The sequence below is a fragment of the Haliotis cracherodii genome, unplaced genomic scaffold (assembly GCF_022045235.1).
Source record: "Haliotis cracherodii isolate W230 unplaced genomic scaffold, xgHalCrac1.p SCAF_9, whole genome shotgun sequence".
NCBI classification, from domain to species: Eukaryota; Metazoa; Mollusca; class Gastropoda; order Lepetellida; family Haliotidae; genus Haliotis; species Haliotis cracherodii.
The window spans coordinates 33,685,757-33,712,994 of NW_027266343.1; the positions used below are offsets into that span (position 1 = coordinate 33,685,757).

The 27,238-nt window shown below is 41.8% G+C and overlaps 1 protein-coding gene and 1 pseudogene across 1 annotated transcript; one reads left to right on the top strand and one right to left on the bottom strand.

The window, feature by feature from the left end:
• Positions 1-1,450: 1,450 nt before the first annotated feature.
• Positions 1,451-4,724, bottom strand: LOC139453295 (uncharacterized). Its single transcript, XM_071234941.1, has 2 exons — positions 3,780-4,724; positions 1,451-2,247 (listed from the first exon to the last, which is right to left on the bottom strand). Exons 1-2 carry the CDS (start codon positions 4,722-4,724, stop codon positions 1,906-1,908), a joined length of 1,287 nt encoding a protein of 428 aa, XP_071091042.1. The 3' UTR covers positions 1,451-1,905.
• A 19,764-nt stretch (positions 4,725-24,488) lies between these two features.
• Positions 24,489-26,037, top strand: LOC139453337 (uncharacterized; annotated as a pseudogene).
• The last annotated feature ends 1,201 nt before the right edge of the window (positions 26,038-27,238 follow it).

A 27,238-nucleotide genomic window follows, 5' to 3' on the forward strand; every position in this document is an offset into this window, starting at 1 on the left:
TAGGGTTAACTGAGAATATTAACTGATGGAATATCGTGTCATGAAATATTCAGTGAAATATCAGTTCATCGAAACTAGGGTTAACTGAGAATATTAACTGGTAGCATATCGTTTCTTGACATATTCAGCGAAATATCAGTTAATCGAAACTAGGAATAACTGAGAATATGAAGCGATGGCATATCGTGCCATGAAATATTCAGCAAAATATCAGTCAGACGAAAACTGATGAGGACTGGTGATCTGAACCGATGTTTTTTTTAATACAAAATAATATTCAGCTAAATAACAGTTAACCGAAACTGATAATGTGAACTGATTGTATAGAGTGACAGCGAAATATTCCGTGAAATACTAGTTAACCGAAACTGATACGTTAACTGATGATATGATCTGATGGTATGGGGTCAGCGAAATATCAGTTAGCAACCAATGCATGAAAGCACGAAACAACTGAAATAGTAAAATGCTAAGGAAACGACCATGCAAATGTGAACTGATCCAAAAGCTTCCCCCTCCAGCAGGTCTGAACATGTCTGAACATGCTAAGGAAACGACCATGCAAATGTGAACTGATCCAAAAGCTTCCCCCTCCAGTAGGTCTGAACATGTCTGAACATGCTAAGGAAACGACCATGCAAATGTGAACTGATCCAAAAGCTACTTCCTCCAGCAGGTGTGAACATGTCTGAACATGCTAAGGAAACGACCATGCAAATGTTAACTGATCCAAAAGCTTCTCCCTCCAGCAGGTTTCATCAATCAGGAAAGTATCTTCACTCGAAGCATCCAGGAAGTGTAGGAAACACCTGTTGTACTTTACGCGAGTCTGCAATAATCTATTCAGTCAATTTGAAGGACGTGGAGTTTCATAGAAAGATCGTAAACCAATGTCCATTCAACGCCAATGCAATACCGAAAATTCGCACTTGTTCACATAAACAAGTATTCTTTGCAGCGTATATACCGTTCCGAGATGTAGGCCGACTGACATATGTCAAGGGGAACGTGAAAAAAACCGTGTTGAGTTACCTGCCCCTACTACAGCTCTCGCGTCAAATCGGTTCATGGAGTCATGAAATGTGTGGACGGTGAAGAAAATCAAAACGAATCTATCTTCTAATATTCCGAAATAAATAACGTCATGCATCATGACGAAAACGTATTCGAGCTGACGGTTCACTATATATAGTGTACATCGAAACTTTATATTTGATACGCGTCAGGACAAAAAACGTCACAAAGATTAACGTCATCCCACTTTTCTGATGAAACTATTTTTGCAATGTTGAGGACACTTAGTGTCAGCTCGTTTCCACGCTCGATGCTCTAGCGAACCAAATGTGTCTTTACCCGCCACCGAAAATAAGGGGTAAAATTCACCAAGGTCCACAAACACATGGGGGCCTTATCGAAAATATTCAACATTACAACTTCCGTTACAGTCGGAAATATTTGCGAACCATGGAGCAGGGTGTCTCAATGAAGGACGTGTAGCCATCAAGACCCTAGAAACGAAATGGCGAGCGATGGAGTGCCGGACGGACAAAGTTGAGTTTTTCGGATGAACATAAACTACAATTAGGGCGGTAGACAAATCTTATTTTCTATGCCAAGACATTTGAAACACTGTGGTTAGTTTGAAACTTGTAACTATGTACACGGTGTTATACAAAGTATATTCATCAGTATATTCATCAAGGCAAAACCAGGGTTAATGACCCATATCCATCACCACTAAATCACGGGATCGCTTGTATACAGACATGTCAAACAGATAGGTATCCGAATATAACACGTCGATAATCCATTTGGATACTCCGATGAATGAAATATCACAAGGTCCACCATTATCACAGGCACCAGGGAACTAGTCCCTATTACGTTTATAAGGACGGTGTGACACTAATCACGTGACCCGTCGGACACCACTTTACTCGAGTCTGACATAGGCACAGTTTCTGTGACGGGATTAGACGTGATGTTGAATCGAACCATTCTTTGGACCCTGCCTTGTGCATTCGATTCTTCCACCCAGCGCCACGTCCGGGCGTCATAAATGACACCATTAGCCTCAACGCGAGGCCGCCGACGTTGCTGGTCCATAAACATGTTGTGAATGCCGAGGTTGTGAGACGTCAACGGAGCAGGTTCGTTGAATGTGCGTCGACGGACGTGGTCTGTGCCATCATCTTCCAGGACGTATGTCTGTACTTGCGGGAGGCTGCGGAGGTCGCCGAACGTCACCTGGGGAGAAAAATAGCTTCATTGCAATTTCTATGTACATAAATGTAAAAAGAAAGGCCAAAACAAAATAATGCATACCCTACTAAGTTGTTGTATGTCACAATATTACCTAAATAAACCAAATATTAATTATATCAATGCAGTTAATATAGCTTTCTTTGCATCTTCGCGAGATTGGCATCGGTTATGTACAAACAATATATACTACCAAGTCAAAGTTTAGGAAGTTTCGTATATAGTTTATATGTAGTTTATCTGTCATGTTGTTTTTGTAATAGTTTATGTACACAGGTTGAAATCCGACAACAAACTAAGCTCAAACTTTCTAAATGTGCCACGTGCTACAGTTTATAAGAATCAATTACATGTACATGAAACAAATAAGAAAATTATTATGACAATGACCGCAATATCTGAAAGCCGAACCGGTCGAAATAGTAAAACCATTCCAAAAGGATCGCATATATTGACAAAATCAAACATCGCGTTTAGTCACGTATGAAATACACACGAGAGCATCATAAAGAGACAACTTCGGGTACACATGGGAAATTTGCAACCATTATCAAATGTTACGGTACAATTTCTTAACAACTCTACGGCATCGGAAACAACAGAAAGGCAAATTCTGTCAAAATATCGCATAATCTGACTGTTTTAGGCCTGCTGTAGTTCTGAGTATGTTGCGGCGACAGTTAAGTAACGCACATACACGAGAACTCTTTACTGTAACTGGGAAATAAATGTACTATGAAGAAGGATGTGGGAAAGGAGGTTAACAAGAGGGTATCTCACTGGTCTGTAGGGGTAAAATGGGTGGGCCATGTCCCACACGAACCCTTGCCAAGGAAAACTCTGATGATGGAAGCTGGCCATCGTCCACTGCCTGTCCAACCTCACTGGACACTGCTTCTCCTCCCTAAGACCTCTCCCTCAACGGGCACCTGCTTGTCTCCCACCGGGTACCTGTATCCTAACTCACACGGGTGTGCCGGTACCTGTCTAATTAACTCCACTTCAAGCAGGACAGGGCATTGGCGGTCTTATGTTTTGTGTCATAATGAGTCCTTCATGCGGAGATTAATTGGCCGTGGAGGTAGGGTCTGATTGAATGGAGGTTGGAGCAAAGGTAATGTTTATTGTGGGGATTATATCCGGGAGAGAAAGGTATTGTTTCCTCTATTTACACCCCTCTACGTCTAATTGCCTAAGGTCAAGTGACATTAGCCTTTTGTTCGGTTTGACATCAGTTGTGCTGCTGGAAAACAGGTTTGTCGGCGAATTTCACCTTGGGTATAATATGTGCAATAAAAGCCAGGATTGAAGTGCAATGGTTGTAAAGGGCAAATAAACATTTCTTTTAAAGCTTCATTGAGTGTGGCGCTCTAAAGGCATAAACCATGGCGGTAATCCTGGGGCGACGAGTCGGCCACTTTATCAATTAACAATGAGTAGAAATATTTTCTTCAGAGTAATGTTTGAAAAATACTGTAAATCTATATATACATTTCGGAGGGTTTTATTGCCCTTACCGGTTTCTCTTCATCCGTTAATTCAGGAAGTCTGTAGGAACATCTTGTCTGCTTCGTCTCCAATCTGTCGTCTGCTGAATCGTCCAGTTGCGTTTGAGCGACACGTACCGGTGATGATGGTTTGTTTGAATTTTGAATATTGTTGACATTAAGTCGTTGTTTAGCTGAAGGTTTTCTCTCATCTTTCCTTATCACATATTCCTCCGGGTTAACTTTATTACAACTGAAAAATTTGCTTTGGTTCATCTTCAATCGCCTTCGGAACAGTTCAAGCGAGGTCGAGAACAGCGTAGCGCGGCGCTGCACCTCAGCCCGCTTCACAGGGGACATAACTCTTGGTCGTGTTGGAGACGTACTGATGGCGTTGCCACGAACTTCGCAAGGTTCCCCCGATGTTTTGCTGGTAGTTTTCTCGTCCGATGGACTGGATGAATCCGAGGATTGACAGTGAGGACCTGCAGTGTCATTCTGAAGCCGGATGCTCTTTGTCCTTACGACCCTCCGCTCTCGGCCCTGACCGGTCCGGGGCCTCTTTGTAGTCTCAGGGACACCCGGGGAAGTCCGCGGGGGGCTTGGGATCTTGAAGCGATTAGGGGACAGGTTTCTAACCTCCGTCGCACGTTTTATCTCACGCCTTTGAATGCAGGGCGTTGATGTCTTACAAGGCTGGGGGAAAGATCCGGATGATTTGGATGTATCGAGGTCATGCCCAAAATCTCCCGGTCGGTTTCTTGCAGTGATTCGACGTATATCGGGTGTTTTACCGCGAGTTGTGTCCCCTTGAACCACCTGTCTCTGCCTCAAGTCATATATGATGGTGGCCGAGCGTTGCCCCTGCCCATGGTCTGTGATCCTCACCATATCAACGATCTGGCGTCGCAGTCCCTCCGTGGGGGACGGGGCTCGAAGGTGGGGAGCAGGCCCCGGGGTGCAAGTTCTCAGCATGGTGGTGGTGTGCTAGTGATCCCTGTGGACAGACAACAGCACACATGACGGACGGGTTCGGGCAATAAATTTGTCACGATGACCACACACTGTCGACGTTAACATAGCACTCACAGGGTGACAATCACACATGGACATAAAATTACAAGGAATTAGATCACAGTATAGCTTACATCTCCGACAGATTATAGTAATGTATGGTCATAGAAGCTGTTCTCGTCTGTAAAGTTAGAAGGGACGGCTAAGCAAGCAGCTGCAACAATATTGATGGGATGAGAGAACGAGTTTTGCCACTTTCGTGGACAGATCCTTTTCCTAAATCCCTATTTGGTCGTTGAAAATATTATATCAGAACCAAACCATCTGAACCAAACCTCACTATAGATTTTAATATCGACATTCATTTTTCTTGCGATAATAACACAAATACACATGTTTGTATGCTACTTTAAACAAGTTAAGGACCACCTTATTATTTTATATTGCTATAGTTATGATGGTGTGGCATAATATGTTAACTATAGGTATATGAAAGAATCGAGTGGGCCTTAACTATTCTTCAGTAGTGTACTTGAGGACTGTTCAAAGTCCTTCATGAAATAAATCTGACAATGAATACATTATAAAATCAGTTCACAATTACATCATTGAAACAAACCGCTTTACGTAAGTTATGTGTCAACTTAAGAATATAAAATGCATTTGGTATCTTGCTTTCCATTTTATTTCATGTTGTGTCACTCATTAATGTCTGCTCTATAGACTTCATTACAATCTACATGTATAATGTAAAATATTAGGAGAAGCATTAATATAGGCCTTTTGGGCCTGTTTGCTAATCCTTTTTCCATTTTGTAATGCTATTTAATGTAAAATCTGAACATTAATGGAAATAAAATACTGTTTAAATCAAATAAATCTGAACATTAAAATGCGGAATACGCATGTCCATTGTAACTTACCATTGTGGAACAAATGGGACAGATTTTTCAAATATTTTATGGAACCGTGATGAAATCTAAATAATATTAACCAATCTTAACTTTACCGACATGCCAAAACCTACTTGTTACTTTGCCTGTATCCGTCCAGAGAAAGCTAGACCGAGATTAACAGTGCCTGACATTCTGTCTGAAGTTTAGGGGTTATTATCTCAGGTTACAGGTGTTGTTGACAAATGGGTTTTCTCGTACACAGGCATAACTGGCTGACTGTGTGCCTCGCTTTGTGCGTCAAGCCTTGGCCACTTAGTTGTCCCAGAACTGCAGGTGCTTTAAGGATTATACGTGCCAAACGAAGGATTAGCGGATTAGCGTGATCGAGGATACACATTTGGATTAATGTAAGAATGAGATTAACGTCAATATATCGCAGATCCCCTTCCCAATTTTTAAGTTTCAAACGCCTACTAATTGGCTTGTACAATGTTGGTTTGTATCGACGTGTAGAAGCACGATGTGGGTATTTGCAATATAATTACATGAAACGGTATAACATTATAAAACTACTCTTTCCCATATAACCTGACATACATGTTAAAGTTAATAGATCACATGACCCAAACCTGCCTTTTGAATTGTCATGAAACCTCCAAAACAAAAAACCCTCGAAAACCTAAAACAAAAACCTTCAAAACAACACACACGCAAACAACAACTTTAAACCCAACGAAAACCAGCCGAACATAGACAAAAAAAGAAGACATCACATCCAACAGATCAAAAACAGCAACAAACCTCAAAGAAACAAAAAATACACACAAAACACAAATACTCATTCCCTTGTAATTACTTTGTGATCAGTTCATGATTAGTGATGGTTTCGGAATAGAAAAGTATGAGTGAAGGACTTCACCTTTCCAGCATGCACAAGACGCCGTGTATTCCGTCCTTCGCGTACGCCCGACACAGCCTTACTACCTCTACCACTGACCAGCTAACGCACGATCGGACACCATTGAATCTTCAAAGAAGGCCTATCCATACTAGCGAAACACGGAAAGACAATTAGAAAACTTAAGCCTAAATTAAAGCTTTTTATCAACGGCTGAATTGGCAGCCGCGGTAACTGTGATTAGAGTGAGTCAATGGCAATCACGTATATGTACACTAAGAAGCAAGGCGCCGATCTAACTATTGGCAATTGGTGTGATTGTATCCCCAGGGTATGGGGAAGGAGGGGAGGGGCTGAGTCCGAGCGATCACTTCTTCCATTACCCTCTTAGGGACGCTAGGCCGGACAACAACAATCGTGCTTATCACTGTAGTGGGGATTTGTAGGTGATGACAACAATTAGTCGTGTTTTCGTAAATGACAGCTGTAGAGGTCACAACGTGTTCAGAAATGTGTGAGTGATTGTCCTTGGGGATTTAGAATTGGTAAAGTTTATCAGGAGGAGGAGACAGACAGGTGTCATCCAATCAGTGCCACTCAGCACAGACTGTAGGATCATCTAGACTGTCATTGTTTACAGCCGGAACTATCATAATGTGTATACAGAAGAACATGGCATCAGTTCCAATCTTGATATGATGTATCTAGACAGCCATGTGTATACGAACTCCATGCAAACAGTGTGATCAGCAGATACAACATGGCGTGCCATGGGGGAGGTGCGATATTATTATTCTCCGGAGGTAATACACAAATTGCTTAACACAAGAAGGCTTTTAAAGAAAATCCATATTTTGGGTTTAGTGTCTCTACATACGGGAGACCGCCTCCGTGGTCTAGTGGTGGAGTGTCCGCCCGGAGAGCGGAAGGTCCGGGGATCGATCCCCGGCCGCGTCATACCAAAATACGTTAAAAGAGTGTACTTCTTGTTACCCTGTCTGGCGCTCGGCATTAAGGGGCTAAAACAAGGACTGGTCGGCTCGGAGTCAGTATACTGTGTCTGAGTGGGGTATTCATGTTAAACTGCGGCATGGTATCTCAGTGAGCTAGCACTATAAATCTAGTACAAGCAGACACACAAACACACACATACATGCACGTCGCTATATAAGTGCAATAATCTTGGACGCGACGTTAAACCCCATTTCACCTCACCTCTACATACGAGGAAGTACGGCGGCGAGGTAGTCCTGTGGTTAATGTGATGGTTTTACCTGGGTTTGATTCCCACTTGTAAGAATATATACAGGTACAAAACGTTATCCCTAGTGCTAGAATATTTCCAAATACAGTAAACTACTATTATAACGAACTCTACTATTTTTAGTTCGTTTTAACCGTAGTTCGTTATAAGCATATATACAGCATAACTACAGCAAATTGTCGGGACAAAAAAGTAAATTCGTTATATCCGTCATTTCGTTATAAGCGTGTTCGTTATAACCGTAGTTACTTTGTTTACCGAACTCGGTAAAGGAAGTCACCATAGATCAATCCTAATTGATGTGTCGTAACAGTTAAACTAAGCACAATAAACGTTAAAATACATTTACATTAGACATCCTGTAAAAACAGCGCGAGTGCAATCCGCTTGTCTTAGGTCACCACCTTCTGAGAGATCAGAACGATTGACGTTCTCCACCGGAAGGGGATTTCAGACATGAGTGCTGTTACGCATGGTGAGTGAGTGAGTGAGTGCTGTTACGCATGGTGAGTGAGTGAGTGAAAATGGTGTGTTTGCACAGGATGTTCTAGAGGAAAGTGTGTGTACAGTATAAATTGTAGAATACACATACACCATTTTTACAGGTACGTATACCCACTATATTTTTCCCAACCATTATGGTGTCTCATGGGTCATGGGCCATTTCACCATTTGTACAAATATATGTATTAAGCTTTAAATGTCTATAATAGTGCCCCAGAGGCCGGTTATTGGCCGGATGTTATATTAAGTGCTCATTTACACGTTTTCAATTTTGATATTTTTAACATGGGACACTTAAATAAACATAAACACCTAACCCTGAGTCAACCTATTACAGAGAGACAGCTGGCTATGTCTAATTTACCATTTCTCATTTAGACATATGATAGAGTAATGAATTACGGGTCATGTAAGTATAATTTGTTACAGTTAAGGTGACACTTGGGCAAAATAGGAATTGACGTCATGTTTAACTGATGCGTTTCATAGAAATATGTAAAAAAAATACATATTGTAAAAATAATCGGTGTTGGTATCGTCAATTCTGTTAGGTCTCAATAAGGGTGATATTTCAGATGTGCCGGTTGTTAAATTTGATACTAAACTTATGAAGTTTTTGAAACATTTGTGATAAGAACCAGCTACGCTCTACCACAAACGGCGCTGAAATACATGAAAGTGCTGACCTGGTACCGTTCGAGAAGACTGCCATCGCGACTCCGATGACACAGATAGTGTCCGCCATTGCGAGCAGGTAGACACGTCGTCCCCCCGTGTGTTGGCGGCACGTACTGTCTGCTTACATGGTATCTCACTGCGTTACTGACAGGCTCTACACTATCTATCTGATCGATAGATTTACACTGATCGATTTTACCGTGACGTCATTTAAAACATTTTTCTTTTAGCCACGCAGTTATCTCCCTTGTACAATACTCCCATTCTTTTACTTGGGTTGATTGTGATAAAAATAAATGCAAGCTATTTAAACTAGACATTTAACGCATATGATCAATATTGGACGAGGTAGATAGGATTTATAATGTATGCTTTTCAGTATCTAATATTTGTTTGTGGGTGTATTTCCCCAATTATATTAATAAACTGCCGGGCAAAAGAAAGTATTTACCCATGTTTGATGATTGCCAAAAAAATCGAACAAACAAGAACTGGTTATTCGACGGCGATGTATTTGATAGGGGTGTCATACACGATAATGGACATTACGTTTGCAGTGTTTCAGCGACTGTTTTCATCTAGTAACATTTTGATGATTTTTGTAATTGTTTGGTCAAATCCAAACTGAGTGTATACTTTCTTTGTCCGTTGATGGATAATGCCAGTGTTAGTATTTTAGGAAATAATTTTTTCTACACTTTGACTTTTAAATTTTCATAAATCAATTATATTTAACAAGTCTCGAGCCAGTCATGTCCATTAGCAAATGTGTGACCTTGCCTGCCACCTGTGTATATGCTTACATTATAGGTAAAGTACAAAGTTCACCACTTGCTTGGTGGTTATTCAAGCCTTGTATAGATCTCAAAGATATCCAAGATTTAGTGGTATCACATTAACTGTGTCCCAGTATCGGGAGCAGGTGCGTGTTGCGACGAGTCTCATACAACCATGCTGATCTCACGAGTAACCTCGGGAGTATATGTTTACAAATATACACTAAATACAAGACTTAGTTACCCCCCTCTTGGATGACCCACCCCCACCCCCCGCGGAGTGATCAATGTATCCGTGCCCCGTCAATATATTTGAAGTCACAAGCCATCAATAATAAGACAGGCGATCGAAATGCTGAAATACGATGATCCTAATATATGCATTAATCAAGAAACGAAATAAGGCACGGTGTGTTTGTGGATTATATGACTACCGCGGTGTCTCATTTCAAAGTTGATACCGTACCGCCGTAAGATACGGAGATTTTGTGTATTGGCCTTTGTTGACATAAAAGTTTTCAATCTAACTAAAATACCTCGGTATTAAGACATGGTTAAAGGAATGCGGTGTATAGCATTAATTGTACACAGAGAAGCTAAAACGTTACGCTGCGTTGTTATAGTGAAGGGGTGCCCTAGGTAACGTTGACAAATCACAAAGTTGGCTAACGTGTTGGGCTTCGGTTATTTGACGAACGACGTGAAGTAGGTGATTTGGGGTTTGTCACGTTCAAGATTATTGCACGATGTGGCGACGTGTGTACATGTGCGTGTGCATGTGCGTGTGCGTGTGCGTGAGCGTGGCTACTTGTTATTATCTGGTTTAATAGTGCAAGCCCACTGAGATACCATGACGCACTTTTACCCAACTCAGACATAGTACACTGACTCCGAACCGACCATATCCGCGCTCGTGGGTTTCACCGAAGTGGTAAACGTCTCAGACCTGCATCACTTCGGGCTTTCCTCCCACAATAAGCTGACACGCCGCGATATAACTGGAATACTGTTAAAAGCGGCGTTAAACCCAACTCACTCACTCACCCGAACCGACCAGTCGTTGCTTTATGCCCTTAATTTCGAGCACCAGACAGGGAAACAATAAAGTACTATCTTTTAAAGTTGGCACGACGCGACCAGGGATCGAACCACCGACCTTACGCTCTCCGGGCAGACGCTCTTTCCACTCGAGCACGGAGGCGGTGTTTTGCCATGGTCAGGAATTCCACGCGGCTCTGTTCCCCTAAGGCCTGGTCCTAGTTGACCATTGAAGTTAAATACGAACTGCAGATTATTTAATTGCACTTACTTTAAAATATGTACTTTAAAATTTGGCTTGTAATGAAAATCTGCCCGTGAAGATCCGGGGTAGAATAAGTCTTCAGCAAGCCATGCTTGCCATAAAGGCGAATATGCTTGTCGGAAAAAGGCGACTAACGGGATCGGGTGGTCAGGATCGGTGACATGGTTGATGCATGCTCATGTTGTCAATCACTGGATCGTCTGGTCCAGCCTCAATTATTTACAGACCGCCGTCATATAGCTGGAATATTGCTCAGTGCGGCGTTAAACAACAAACAAACAAACAACAAAATGTAATGAAAATCAGCTAACTACCGCGGGAATGGTATGACAGTCGTCAATGCTCTGAAACTTGCACGACTACACCGACAACACGCCAGCCACCTGAAATCACGTCGGCTCAGAGAGTGTGTCGTGACTCAAAATAAGCGATTATCTTTCTCAATTGTCCATCAAAACAGTTGAATTGCTTGTCGACAGATAGAAATATATCTATGATGAATATCGAATAAAATGTCACACTGAACCGAATCACACGGAGCATGTGACTTCAGGCGTTATCGCGGAGCGTCCAGAGATCATTTTCCGCGGAGGGACTATTCTTGGTCTGATCGATTTAATGTTGTCCTGATTTGAATGCGTAATACAATGAAGTCGTCAGAAAGTAGAGTCAAATGGTCGGTATTGCTGACATCAGAAAACATAGTTAATCGTGATACCGAAATTGTACGTTAGAACCTTAACATTTCTTATCTTTTCTATACCTATTTTATGAATAGATGTAGATGTAGATTCGATTGTTTGATTGGATTTAAAAAAAATTGATCTAAGGCTTTGAATTATCCTCAAACTTGTTCACGCGATGGGCTACATGCCCTGTGCTCTGATGTTTCAATGTGACCTACACTGAGACGACTATCTATTTCATGGTTGAATGGTTGTAACTTGTCCTTTCACAGATAGATGTCTATAACACGCATACCTGCTTGTAATCATGCACTGCTAGTGTATCGATTATCCACTCGTAATTAAACTTTTTACATACACGATGTGCCTTCGGTCCCGAATATGCTAGTGTTGTGTTAATGTTGAAACCAAATAATCCTAAACCGAATACTCCTGACATCAGATTCCGTCTCCAAGAGAAGTATATCTACATAAAAATCTCCTTAAACCGGGCGATATCATTCCAGAGAAATCGCCAGGATTAAACAAATTACCGATTAACAAATTCTGAGCACGGGCTGATTTTCTTTTTAATCGTAACGACGTACCAGTGAAGATTCGGGATGTGGGTTTCCGGATTAACGAGGTCCGTATTAACGAGGTTCCACTGTATGCAAACACGACTGTCACGTACAGAACGTCTGTTGGTATTCATTGTTCGTCTGGGACATAACCAAGTCACCTTGGTAATTGGTTACAAATTAATAAATGAGCAGAGATAACATGGGGTTTAAAGTCGCGTTCAAACTTATTGTACTTATGTAGTGACGTGTGCGTGTGCGTGTGCGTGTATATGTGTGTATGTGTGTATACATTTTGGGACAAATGCCAGTTTTATTGGGCTACACCACTGAGATACCATGCCGCAGTTTAACATGGACACCGCACTCAGACACAGTATACTGACTCCGAGCCAACTAGTCCTTGTTTCAGTCCCTTAAATGTCGAGCAGGTAGGGTGACGTCAAGTATGACCGTTTAACGTCTTTTGGTGTGATGCGACCGGGGATCGAACCACCGACGTTCCGCTGTTCGGGCAGACGCTCTATCCACTGCACCACGGAGGCGGTAGAGTTGTTATGCATGTCACATGCATGTATTAAAGTAATAGGCGTACAGGTACAGGTACTATGGAAATATACGTGACCACAAACTGGCTGTATTGATGTATCAAGTACTTGGCTGTTAGTATCTGTATCAATATCCTGCGTAATGATCAGTTAGATTGCGCTATTTTAGAATATACCAAGGTCATCCCCGCTAGCCTGTTGTCCTACGTAAACAATGCGTGTCAACACTACCGCTGTGTACTATGTACATTTATAATGTAAGAATTCGTATACAGTTCGATATCAGTATACAACATGTCGGTTGTGTTTCTACTGACATTACGTATGTCTTTTTCACAGCTGAAGTTCATTTGAATATAAATAAAGCGACAAAACACTTTCCGATTGTACAATTGGATGAGCATGTGTTTATCAATCACTACCAAATAGTTATGATACCAGGTGTTCGCGAAAAGGTGAGCGTATTCTGCCCCGCCTGTTATTCATGAACATTTAATGTCAGATGCCAAAAAATAAATAAAAAAATGTAAATTAGTGTGTATGGGCATTTTGTAATCAGATGAGTATAACAAGGAATATAATGGACAACAACTTCTCTATTAAACATACACATCGTCCCAGGGTCACTTTTGGACCCTTCTTCAGTTCAATGAGGATGTCATTTTGGGCAAAGCAACGGACTTTCATTGTCCTTTCAGGGCTCGTTTCAGGGCTACTATTTCATCCTTCGTCAAGTGAATTCACCTGATGAAGGGTCGAAAGAAGCCTTGAAACATTGCGTTTGGATAATAAGATGTTATTAATAATATACCTTGTCATAATTTTGTAAGTGTTTACAACGTTAATATTGTACATATCCACCACAAAAAGGCTGCGGCTCACCTTGCTGTTTATCCACAGTCCATAATGTGTACCTGGAAATACTCCACAGTTAACGCTGATTACAGGTAAGTAATGTAGTTCCTCACCTCAGGTATGTCGGCGTCTCGACTCAGGTATCACGTCTTGTAACCTCAGGTGCACTGACTCAACACACCCGTATCATAATAACATATATACCTATATGCTTACAACAACAAGTCCAATACATGCTGGGAGAATCGCGTTGAGAGAACAGGTTCACAGAGTGGCAATTTGGCAAATTACCAACCCCATTGTCTCGGTTGTTTTTTCATGTAAATCTTTTATGCCCAAGCATACCGCTTTGATTGTGGATCGAGTCGAGTGGCAGAGCGGAGTAGGCTTTAAAACCCGAACAACATACGCCTCCTAATGAGCTAATTACAACAGACGGCAAGGGAGGTAACTGAGGTCGGCGTACTGATCACGGCCAGTAACAACACGTAACAATGCTACTTGTGCGCACACATTACACCGAGTATATATTTTCGTAAGTAATTTACATAGGTTAAATATGAGTCTTTATCTCTCTGATCTCATAGCTTGCTGTAATACAAAGAGAACGGGTGGATCAATAGAGGACCAATGCGTTACTTTGAAACGTAGCTTACGTGTAAGAAAATTTGTTTTTGTTAGTTAAACATGGCAAAGATTAACGACGTTTTGTTGTTGTGGGCAAAATACAACAATTCAGATCACATTTGTTTATTTTGTTTTTGTTTATTTAATCAACTTGTACAATTCTTTTTTGTATCTTTTACCTTTAATTTGTGTGTTTTAAAGATGTGTCTATTTTGTATTTCTTTCATGTTTTTTGTTTGTTTGTTGTTTAACGCCGCACTCAGCAACATTCCAGCTATATGACGGCGGTCTGTAAATAATCGAGTCTGGACCAGACAATCCAGTGATTGACATCATGAGCATCGACCCACGCAGTTGGGATACGATGACGTGCATCAACCAAGTCAACGAGCCTGACCACCGATCCCGTTAGTCGCCTCTTATGAAAGCGCAGTCGCCTTTTACGGCAAGCATGGGTTGCTGGAGACCTATTCTACCCAGTGTCTTTGCAGGTTGTATTTCGTTCAACAATTCAACAGCATGACAATGTAAATGAGCGCCTTGAAACTAACCACTAAACTCTCATTTTCCGTTCATTTTATTCCTCTGAAAAAAAATCTCCAACGGTGGTACAAGAGTACATATATACAACATGTAATATGTATTCAATGAAGGTGACGATGGTAACATGCTTTAAAAAGTAATTTAGACATTTTAACCCTGTAAAGAGTTCAACTGTACAATGAATCGGGACAGATGTTTTAAAGTGGATGTATTTTCAGGTTATAACGTTTTAGGCAGTTTACACATATTTGGCCAGATGTAACAATTCTTTGGGATATAAAGAAGTCCTTGTTGGGGAAGAGCTTCACACCTAAAAAGACAGTGAAACTCGTCTCCAGCAGCAGATGAATTGTATAGTGTCCAAACACGGTGTCCCTCAGAAGCCCTCGCCACCGGCCGGTTTCAATTGGCAAATAGTGATTCTATGCGCGAAATGTTTAAATCGGTAAGTATATATTTTTTGGGAAGTAATAGGAACTTTTTGAATTTTGTTAATTCTTTATAAAGTGTTGGTTATATGATTTTTTTAACTTGATAAGATACATTCTGTTGAATAATTTGGTCTTAAATGACGTTGAGCAAATAGATGGGTTTATGAAAACTGAGTCCGGCATCATTCAGAAGTTGTTGCTATCCATTTAAACGATTTTGCCCTTTACATCAAAATCTTGTTTCAAATTTCTGTAAAAATATAATTATTTAATTGTTACAATTATAAACAAAAATAACATAGTTTGTATCGGTCTATAAAGAAATTGACCCATGAAGATCCGGTGAGAGAATAGGCCTCAGCAATTCATGCTTGTCGTAAGAGGCGACTAATGGGATCAGGTGGTCAGGCTCGCTGACTTGGTTGATACATGTCATCGTATTCAAATTACGTAGATCGATGCTTATGATGTCAATCACCCCATTGTCCTGACTCGATTATTTACAGACCGCCGTCATATAGCTGTAATATTGCTGAGTATGGATTTAAACAACACAAACTTTTAATTACTGCTGACTCCCCCACCATGTATCTGTACATTGTAAGATAAGGGGCTCGTAGCCGAGTCTTCTTTTTTAATAAACCTCTTCTATGTACATTCATTATGTTTGGATGAAAAGAAACCATCTGCAGACACATACATACATGCACTTGTCCATGTTACACGCCTTGTCATTAAACATAAACAGAAGACGTGCATGTTTAGCAAAGCTTGAATAATAACCTATTATTAATCCGGTTTCAGTATTTATTGTTTGTGCAAAGGTCGGTGAAAAATAAAATAATAAAAAATAAAATAAAAAAATAAAAAAGATAATAAAAATAATAATAGTGCATATATAATACGCCAGATTCCATTCACCAAGTGGATGCTCATAGCGCTACACTATTATAACCCCGGTCAATGGATCTGTGAGCACTCGATTTTCATTCTCAGCTCCCTAGGGAGTATACAACCGAAGCTGCCTGAATGTATTGGTGAAGCATTGAAGCATTGACAAAATTCCAGTTGAGGTTCGAGATGAAAAATACAAATTATATAGCATCGAGATAGACTTAACCGGTCATGGTAAGAAATTATTAAAAAGAACAGTTGTCACTCGTGTGATTACTAGCCATTTCTAAAGATGATGTTATGTCTGCAAAATGCAATAATTTATGACATACATGTATTAAGTTTGCGCACCATTATGTTTTGCCATTTGAATATTGATTGTTGGTAATTCTCTTTATCTTTCATACTGATACGTATTGATATAAACTAAGTAGAAAACATTTCCATTGTTACCGTGGTAACGCTTCCATAATTTCTGGAATCTATCCAAAAATATCACGACTGCATAAAGCGTCCTTGACCAGCCGCTGCGATTGTAAGTGAAGGAAGCGGCCTGTAAATACCCCTTTCCTTACCCGTTCCCCATGTCACTCAACAACTGGAGTGATCAAACTTGCGGATATGTTATAGCTATTTAGTTTGCACTCTGTATTGAGTGAGTTGAGCTGGGTAAATGCCGTTTTGAATCGTGTTTGAGTCACGTGACGGCGTTCCACCATAACGTGAGAAGAAAGCCTGAACGCGACGCAGGCCGTTGAGTTAAACACTTTGGCAAAACTCAGAAAGTGTTATCCCAAATATAACATTTGTTACTCTGGTGAAACCCTTGGGCAAGCCAGGATGCTCACATGTAGCAGTAGTTGTAGCAGTCGTCGTAGAGGTAGAAATAATAATAGTAGTAGTGGTAGTAGCAGAAGAAGAAGATGCAGTGGTAGTAGTGGTAGTAGCAGAATAAGTAGTCATAGTAATAGTGATAGTAGTCGGGGTAGTAGAAGTAGTAGTGGTGGTTGTAGTAGTGGTAGTGGTAATAGTAGTGGTAGTGGTAGTAGCAGAAGAAGAAGATGCAGTGGTAGTAGCAGGAGAAGTAGTAATAGTGATAGTAGTGGGGGGTAGTAGAAGTAGTGGTGGTGGTTGTAGTAGTGGTTATAGTAGTGGTAGTGGTAGTAGCAGAAATAGTGGTAGTAGTGGATAGTAGTGTGCACAAATGCAGAAATCATCCAGAAAAAATGTACAATATGAATGAATGAATGAATGAATAAATGAATGAATGGATGAATGAATGAATGAATGAATGAATGAATGGATGAATGAATGAATGAATGAATGAATGAATGAATGAATGAATGAATGAATGAATGAATGAATGAATAAATGAATGAATGCAGATTCTTCGTTTTATGAAATGAGGGACACACAAACATACCAGATGTTTAATATGATGTTTAATCTTCTTCCTCTAAAACAAACTGTGAACATTGAAACATCTATCATAAAAAACAGCAGACGTACGCTTTTATATACACAACTATGTATTTTATAACATATGTTCCACGTAGCACATACAGCGTAATATGCATTCCATGTCAACACCAAGAATAACAAAATATACAGGCCTAGGCAGTGTCTTTTGAACCAAGTCCTTATTTACATACTCGTGTATGAACACGACACCCCACACCAACTGTTTAACAATAAGTTGAGATTTAACCCCAGGACAATGAAATCTAATCAAGCTTATCGGTCTATAACAGTTGCGTCGTTAACACCCGACTGAACATCGTGAATACAATGATCTACTGGCCTACCAGCAGGCACCCGAGGATAGGCCCCAGACAATGCGGAGCAGTCCGTTTCATTTAGAAGAGTGCTTTATCGCAGATAGCAATCAGTTCCTGACGAGTTCGGTAGAAGAACAAGAGAACACGTTCCAGGCGTTTGTGCTATTCGGTTAAACGTAGGTGGGTTTTGTCTTTCAGGGTATATGTAAGAGACATATATATAATTCCATTGTCTAGTGTATGTGGCGGTTATTGCAACACCTGTTTGAACTGGAGCGTTTATGATGCGATACGTCAACTTCAGAGAATAACCTGTTGCGATTATTAACCGAAACAGATTCAGTTTGGCGTAAAAGGCAAAATTGTGTTGAGAATTAGATGACTAGATCACTGAAAATCTGCGATGACATTTCACCCTTGGGTATTTATTTATACATATTGCGTATGGTACTAAAAAAACTTACAATTTGATGATTTTATTCACAACATCCACTCATAGCCCCATATTAATGCTGGCATTCTAGCACAATACTACCGAGAGTGTAATGAAAGGAGCTTGATAAAAGCACACTTATAAGGGACACAACTCTGTACGACGAATTGTGACGTTTTAGCTGACTGGACCACGCGTGCCTCCTTCCTCCATAAAGTAACCCGTGTAACAAGACAGTGTATGACTGGTTTATGTACTGTTCCCCTTAAGACTGCTTCGTGTGAAGTTATGTTTGAAGAGCCACGTAAAGTCAAGGACATTGCACACTTCTGCTGAAGCGTTTTATGGTGTGCAGGTGGTATTTCAGCTCAAGCTAACACTGAACTAAGAATTCATTGACTGAACATGGTTTTACATTACTTCTAACAATACTATAGCAGCCTAATAAACTAACGGTATTGACACACTATATCCATTCGGGAATCGAACCTGGTCTTCCGTGTGACGAGCTAACACTTTAACCACTTGGCTACCCCACCTTCTATACAGTGATACGAGACAACAATAATGACTTGTTTGTGAACGGATGCCTAGGACCAAATGCCAGACTTTGATCAAACAATAATTTAACTAAAATTAAACTTAAAATACGTGTAACCTTTATATTGTATTTAAAAAGAAAAAAAATATTACGGACATTTGAGATAGCAGTGGTGTAAATGCGCTGTTGAGGTTTGAAAATATTTGGGTAAAACGGATAGTATAAGTAATGACGGCCTAAATGACAGTAGTAGTAATAAACGATGAGAAAATGCACATATATACTGATGGTGTAAGGTAAGGGACACATAGAAATGCTTAGGATTGATGCGTATTTCTGTGTACATTATTAATGCATAATTCCGAAAATGGTAGTGTCTTGTGTGTTCACTTTTTTGTTGCCTGAGATATTCGCATGGACGCATCCTTCTCTTTATAACCGTTCCCTTATTTCTGTCCATGAGTATATGAAACATATACACACTCGGGGAGTCTGTGGTAGTATGCAATGCACACGAACGTCAGTTGTAAATGAATATATAAATCGTGTGTTTTATTGTAGATACTGGTGATAATATATATTCAGATCGCATGTCACTCTACCTGACTGACGAGTATATTGACAAGACTGACAGATCCCCCGGTCGTAGATCGGATGTTTGTTGTTGGTGACCTGGCGGTGTAGGATTACATACATCAAAGAGAACTGCTCCCGGCCATGGAATGTGTGTCAGTGACGTAATACGCCATGTATATGTCACGAATGTTGTATACCGACGCCGCTGACGTCCATTCTGAACCAAGTAAGAAAATTGAAATATGGCGTCACAAAATGTATAGCACCCGTGCGTCACATTCTCACTGTGAACTTGATAATTTTCAATGTAGCCATTAGCCACTGACATTTAGTGATATGAAATATGTGCGGTAATTTGGTTCCCGAAAGAACGCGTGAAACAGCAGACATCGATCATCCCAATTACATACAGTAAACTACGGTTATAACGAACTCAAAGGGACCTCTAATTTAGTTCGTGATAACCGTAGTTCGTTATAAGCATACACACAGCATATCTACAGCAAATAGTCGGGACAAAAAAGTAAGTTCGATATATCCGTCAGTTCGTGATAAGCGTGTTCGTTATAAAAGTAGTTTACTGTAACCCAAAATATGCCGTAAGTAGCCTGCAGGTCAATATTTTGTAGATTGTGAAAAGTTGCTCTTGTTATTCAATGGAATCAGGGGCGGTCGGTAGCCTAGTGGTTAAAGCGTTCGCTCGTCACGCCGAAGACCCGGGTTCGATTCCCGACATGGTTACAATGTGTGAAGCCCATTTCTGGTGTCCCCCGCCGTGATATTGCTGGAATATTGCTAAAAGCGGCGTAAAACCATACTCACTCACTCACTCACTCACACAATGGAATCAAATATACGAGTATACAGGCTAACATATTCGACCCGATTATGTTTCTTGGTTTGTGAGCACCCAAGCGTGTATGTAGGTTCCTCCTGAGAGGAAAATGTCTGAGATTTGCGTCTCTTCAGGGCTTTCATCCCACATCAACCTGACACGCCGTAATGTAACTGAAATACTGTTCACAGCGGCGTTTACTGTTCAAAGCGGCGTTAACCCCAACTCACTCAGTAACAATACACAGGTCATGCTTTAGCAGTAACACTGCTGACTGTTTCGTGCATGGATATCCATCAGCTCCCTAAGTCCGCACGATCTGTCACTGACGTCATAAATCAGTACAAACGAATTGAACCGTACAGTAATCAACGTTAGGCAACAGAACGACTGCATAACCCTTCTACCTTCCACTACCCTCACCCCACGCCTCTCCCGATCCTGTCACCCCTCAGCCCCGACGTCACCCGATATCTGGTTGTGATTAGATCAGTTAGGGTGGGGGTATGACAGACAATAGATAACACAACAATACACAGATCACATATTAATACACACTCATGTCTCCTGACTTCACTAAGTGCTTGTGGACATTGGAGGAGAAGCGTTGAGCTCCCATCTACTCAACAGGTACATTTACCTGTCTACCTGTACTTATACTTACCTGTGCACACCTGGTCTTCCCGTATATACCTGTGTACTGACTGGTGCTGGGAACATGTTGAGAGGCTACTTGTCCTGGGTGTTGACAGTATGACATTCTAGGAAGGTAGGTCATTTTAATTTTTATTCTACATAAAGCTTATTTTGGATTAAATATGGAGACGTATATACTTAAATTATAACTAAGACTTATAATATCACGACTTCTAATTAATAAAATGTTTTTTCCGTTACCTGTAAAGTTGTTTTCGGAAAAATACATTCACGTATGTATACTCACAACCACCACCAACGCAACGACAATCAACATGTATTGAATAGCTTGGAAGAAAACTGCCACCGAGGCTTATTTTTAGTCAATTCTACAACCATATCAACGATAGTTTTAGCTGAGTATGTCTTTTTAGGGAGTGAATAATTTATAAGACGACACATTGCATTATACGAGTATTTATGTCTCCAATATGGCGTATCATTCTGGGGAATATGTCTCATAAATGTCATATGAGAGCTTGAAGTGTCAAAATAGAACCGATAACAAGGCAGGTATTTGTTGACATAACAAACACCGTCACGGGAACATTGCGAGCGTTAAGGCCCCAATCTTCTGTCAGGTACCACCTTCATAGGTAAGAGGATTAATCAATTACGAAATATTTGCATGACAAGTAGCACGCATTCCCATGACAATGGGCTCTTGCACAGACCTTTAAATCCATATATTATGTATTTACAGTGAGGCATGTGACTCTATTGTGTTAACTTTGTTATGTATATTAGTCGTGACCATATATGGTAAGGAATACAAACATTTGAACTAATTTATTTGAAGTTTAGCCTTAGTCATTTTTACTTTTTAAATTCATTCTGTAATCAAAACATGACTTGCCATCCACCGTTTACTTTTCATTATCATTACGTTTCAGTATTGCGATTATATCGCGAGACGTTAATATTAGGGGCACGGATGCAGAGTTACGTCCCTTAGGCGTACAGAAACCTTGTCACGTGGTTCCAATCTCGGTTCATCCCGATCATGTTCTAGGTTTGTCAGCACCGTACCGTGGTCGTGGGTTTAACAAAAGCTATACATATCTAGAACTTGCATCAGGGGTATGCCTCCGTGCCATGCCATAATATAACACAAAATACTGCTCACAGCGGCGTTAAACCAACTCACCCACTCATTAAATTTGCCATGCATAAAGTAAGAACACGTCGACGAACCACACAGGGTATACTCTGCCCGCTAAGTAACTGTCACCCAGTGATCTGGGTATGTGCCTCCATAGCCGAACCAGGACCGCCTACGTGGTCTAGTGGTAGAGCGTTCGCCCGGAGAGCGGAAGGTCCAGGGTTCGACCCCCAACCGCGTCATACCAAAAGACGTTAAAAGATGGTACTTGTTGTTACCCTGTCTGGCGCTCGGCATTAAGGGGCTAAAACAAGGACTGATCGGCTCGGATTCAGTATACTGTGTCTGAGTGGGGTATTCATGTTAAACTACGGCATGGTATCTCAGTGACCTAGCATTATAAATCGGCATCAGTCCGGACTAGTACAAACAGCCACACACACACACACACGTGCATGCACGTCGCTATATAAGTGCAATAATCTTGGACGCGACGTGAAACCCCACCCCACCTCACCATAGCCGAATCCTCGATTATCCAGGATATTATATCTCAGTTATAATAAATAATCTGGGACTGTTCACCACAGTAGCTTCATTTTAAGGCTGATTTGAATGACATGACACAAAAAAGATCCATCTAGTTAAATAACTTTCATGACTTGTGTGTTAGTGATAGGAGGGAGGTTGTTACTTTCGACGTTATGGTGGCGGATCGGTCCAGGGCCCCGTTCTACAAAGCGATCTTAGCGTTAAGTCGCTCGTAACTCCCATTCTTTAACACTGACTTAAGACAGTCGTAGCGCTAAGATCGCTTTGTAGAACGGGTCCCAGGGTATTAATTGTGTTAAAATGGACATATAATGCAATGGATAATCGAAGATGTCGAGCCGCACGAGGGTCCAATTGAACTCGGCCCCTATTAAGGCTCTTTGTCTGTCGGCACTGGCTCGCGGATTTCAATAGGTCACATTTAGGATTCCTCTAAAAGAAGCGTTAAACCCAAACTGACTCACTACTGTCAGGGATGATGGGTTAGGGCTCACTCACTCACTCACCCACCCACCCACCCACCCACTCACTCACTCACTCACCCACCCACCCACCCACCCGCCCACCCACTCACTCACCCACTCACTCACTCACTCACTCACTCACTCACTCTCATACATATGCATTGGCCAGGCAACTCATCTTGGCTGTATTCAATGTAACGTGTATGACAGATTTGTTATGTACAGTTATATTGAACGGTATGATCCTTTTTAGCTTACACAATTCTTACTCAATAGACTTGCAGGGATTTAGCCCACATATACTACTCCGCGTGCTTAAAATGTCAAGTCAGCTTAGTCCTATAGTGTACGGCATTAGGCGATAACCGGTCGCAATAAGATTAGATTGCTGTACATTTTTACCAACTCTTTAGAAAACTTGGCGCTTTACGTTTCGATAAGGCCTAAATCACGCTCCGCACACGTACATAGTCAGCTTTCTTTGGAAGCCAATTTATCCGAACGTTCAAAGAACCTAATGATTGTTCTTACAAATCACTTCATGATGAAAGGGACTTTCACGCCAGGTTGGAGAGTTGTACGACAAACTCTCAGCTGGGTAATATCTCCATTTAATCATTTCTTTTTTTCCACTTGACAGAGCGTGCGAGCAGACGACAATAACCTAGCGAGCGGAGAAGTGACGTCACACACGTGACTGACCAGTGAGATCAAATCAGAGTTATTAATCCGGTAGAACGGACCTGTTCAAACAGTGGCAATCATTCAGTGGAAAGGGGTAGCCCTGCCCATTGATCACCAGCCTGGCGACAAAACGCAGCGGGCAAAATAGAAACAATATCGGGGCTACAATGGCAGTATGTCGACAACCTGTACAGGCCGACAGAAGATCCACGGCTTTACTTGACTGGAAACAGAGGTGACCGTTTGGACCTACTGACAGAGGTTGTGTGAATATGGTGGACGATTGTGTGGCTTTAATGAACCCACTGTCAATAGAAGCGTGAGTTCTTTCAGTTACCGCGTCAGGCCTTATGCCTCGTTGACAGAGGGCATGATCCCACCAACATAGCGGTGATTATAGACTGTATGCGACCTTCGTACGACTGTTTTCATGAAGATACATATGTGGGAATTGTGAAATGGACTACTTGTAACGTGTTGCCAGGAAGATGTGATGATTGTGTTACAGTAAGATGACTTGTCATTTTGTCACTAAATCCATCGACATGGAATACAATATACCCGTACTCTTCAGCGTTGACACACCGAGGTCGGGACATCAATGATTGGATTTGTTAACAAGGTATGTGTGATTGAAAATGAGTACATGTAGCAAGTCAAGTGTGCGACCAGTGTCCACTAAGTCAGTGAGACTGGTTGATAGTCGAGATGAACTGATTCAGGACCAAGAACCGGATGTTTACTTCATCCACAACTATGACAGCGATTCAGATTTATTCGCATCCGGATCCAGTTTCAGTGACTTTGAGACAGATGAAGGGCGGATATCACGTGCCCTGCAAGATTGGATGCCGGAGTATTCCGTTTGCGGCATCGAACCCCGAGAGCCGACGGTACGGGAACCTGTTTACAGCGCCCGACTTGGAAGAGAACCCCGGATAAAGAGAGCAGGCAGCGAGGAATCCATCACGACACAGCTGTCTTTGCTCTCGTGTTCCTCAAACGGAAAACGAAAACAAGTGGTGAGACGCAGGAGGAAGAGAAAGCCCAAATCTGAAACCACCTCAGAGAAACCTGCCACGGTGAGTAAATGGATTGCACTTGCGAGCAGGAAGGTCGGCGCTTTAGACAAGATGATGAAGAGACAGGTTGCTCAGTCAGTGGGTACGGGGATGCCAGCTGCACACGATACCATTTTTGATATGTTGGAACCAGATGAACAGAGGATGGTTTTCCATTGTGGAAAGAGTAACGGTCTCCATCTCCCACCAGGGTTGAAGAAAAGCGGAAGCATGACGGACATCAGGAACGATATCAAGGCACCACAGAGACCTCTTGCTTCGGCAGGAAGAACAAGGTTCCGGGGCAAACCTATAAACTTCCAAGAGTTGAAGCAGCAGATGGTAAAACAGAAGTTAGCCCAACAGGCACGTCATCAGAAGCTCCTGGCCAGACAGAGCTCCAAAGGATCCCTAATTAGTCGGAAGAGTCGAAGCACACGTAGCAGTACAAGGCGGTTGTCGACAGCATCAACAGCCAGCATCGACGTGTTTAAAACACCATCGGAGTCTGTTGTTCCTGTGACGTTACAGGGTGAACCGGAACTGAAGACAACGATGTGGGCAGGAGATACTAAGATATTGGCGATTGATATGAACAGAGAGATGACCTCAAAGGTGAAAATGAAGATTGCAACCACCACCCGTGCTCTGTCTCGGGTTACAGGCTATGGGGATGACAATGGCCTCAGGACTACAACAGGACCTTTATCCGAATTTCCATCTCTTGTTGAGGAGGATTACAGTTATCTACCCAAAATTGTGCAGAAGATTCGCATTTCGCCGCAGCTGAGCCATGTCATTCAGCAGGATATTAAAGTGCGCATGGGCAGGCCACGGTATCACGAGATCTCGGTGCAAGATCTCGCAATGTGGAACCGAGGCCAGAATCTGGACAGGACACATCGGAACTTGAAGGTGTTCAATTGGCTCCATAGTCTGCGGGAGGAGGAGTTTGACAATGACCTTGACCCTGAAATTGATGATAGGCCCCCGGAAGACTGTAGTGGAGACATGATCCACGTACGAGCGGTTGATGAGCCTAAAGTGAAACCTTTATTTGAAAGATTGAAAACACAGTATATAGTATAAGTATTGTGTGTTATGTAAAGACGATGAAATCATTTAATGCATGTATGTAACTCACTTGCTATTTACCATGAATATGTTTCAATCAGTTACTTAGATAGTTCATGTTGTTTTTACACTGTACCCTCACCCGTGACGATCCGGGGTAGAATAGGTTTTCAGCAACCTATGCTTGCTGTAAAAGTGGGTGAGTGAGTATGGCTTTACGCCGCTTTTAGCAATATTCAAGCAATATCACGGCGGGGGACACCAGAAATGAGCTTCACACATTGTACCCATGTCGGGAATCGAACCCGGGTCTTCGGCGTGACGAGCGAACGCTTTAACCACTAGGCTAGCCGACCGCCCCCTTGCTGTAAAAGACTATGTCTGTCGTAAGAGGCGATTAACGGGATCGGGTGGTCAGGTTCGCTGACATTGTTGATGCATGTCATCGTATTCATATAGCGTGGATCGATGCTCATCATGTCAGTCACTGGATTGTCTCGTCCAGACTCGCTTATTTACAGACCGCTGTCATATAGCTGGAATATTGCTGAGTGCTGCGTTAAACAATAAATAAACAACCAAACAAACACTGTATCCTTCATGATTATCAAGGGGAGGTGAGGTGAAATGGGGTACAGTGAGTGAGTGAGTGAGTGCGTGAGCTGGGTAATGCCACTTTTTTTACATCACGGCGTGTTAGATTAATTTCGGAGGAGAGCCCGAAGGGATGCAGGTCTGAAACGTTTACCACTTTGGTGAAACTCACGAGCACGGGTATGGTGCTGGCAGACCTAGAAACATAATCGCGGCGAACCGGGATTCGAACTCACGATCAAAGGTTTCTTGCGTGCCATTGTGACGCGAATTGCGACGCCTCAGATTGCGTGGATCGATGCTCATGATGTCAATCACTGGATTGTCTCGCCCAGACTCGATTATTTTCAGACCGCCGCCATATAGCTGGAATATGGCTGAGTGCGGCGTTAAACAACAAACAAACAAAACAAACAAAACAGGTGACTAGGTCACGCGTGCGTGCGTGCGTGCATGTGGCTGCTTGCACTAGTTCCGATTTATACATTCAGTTATATAGTGCTAGCCCACTGCGATACGATACCGCAGATTAACATGGCTATCCCTCAGACACATTGTACTGACTCCGAGCGGACGAGTCTTTGTTTTATCCCCAGGAAGGCAGGAAAACAAGGTTGAGGGT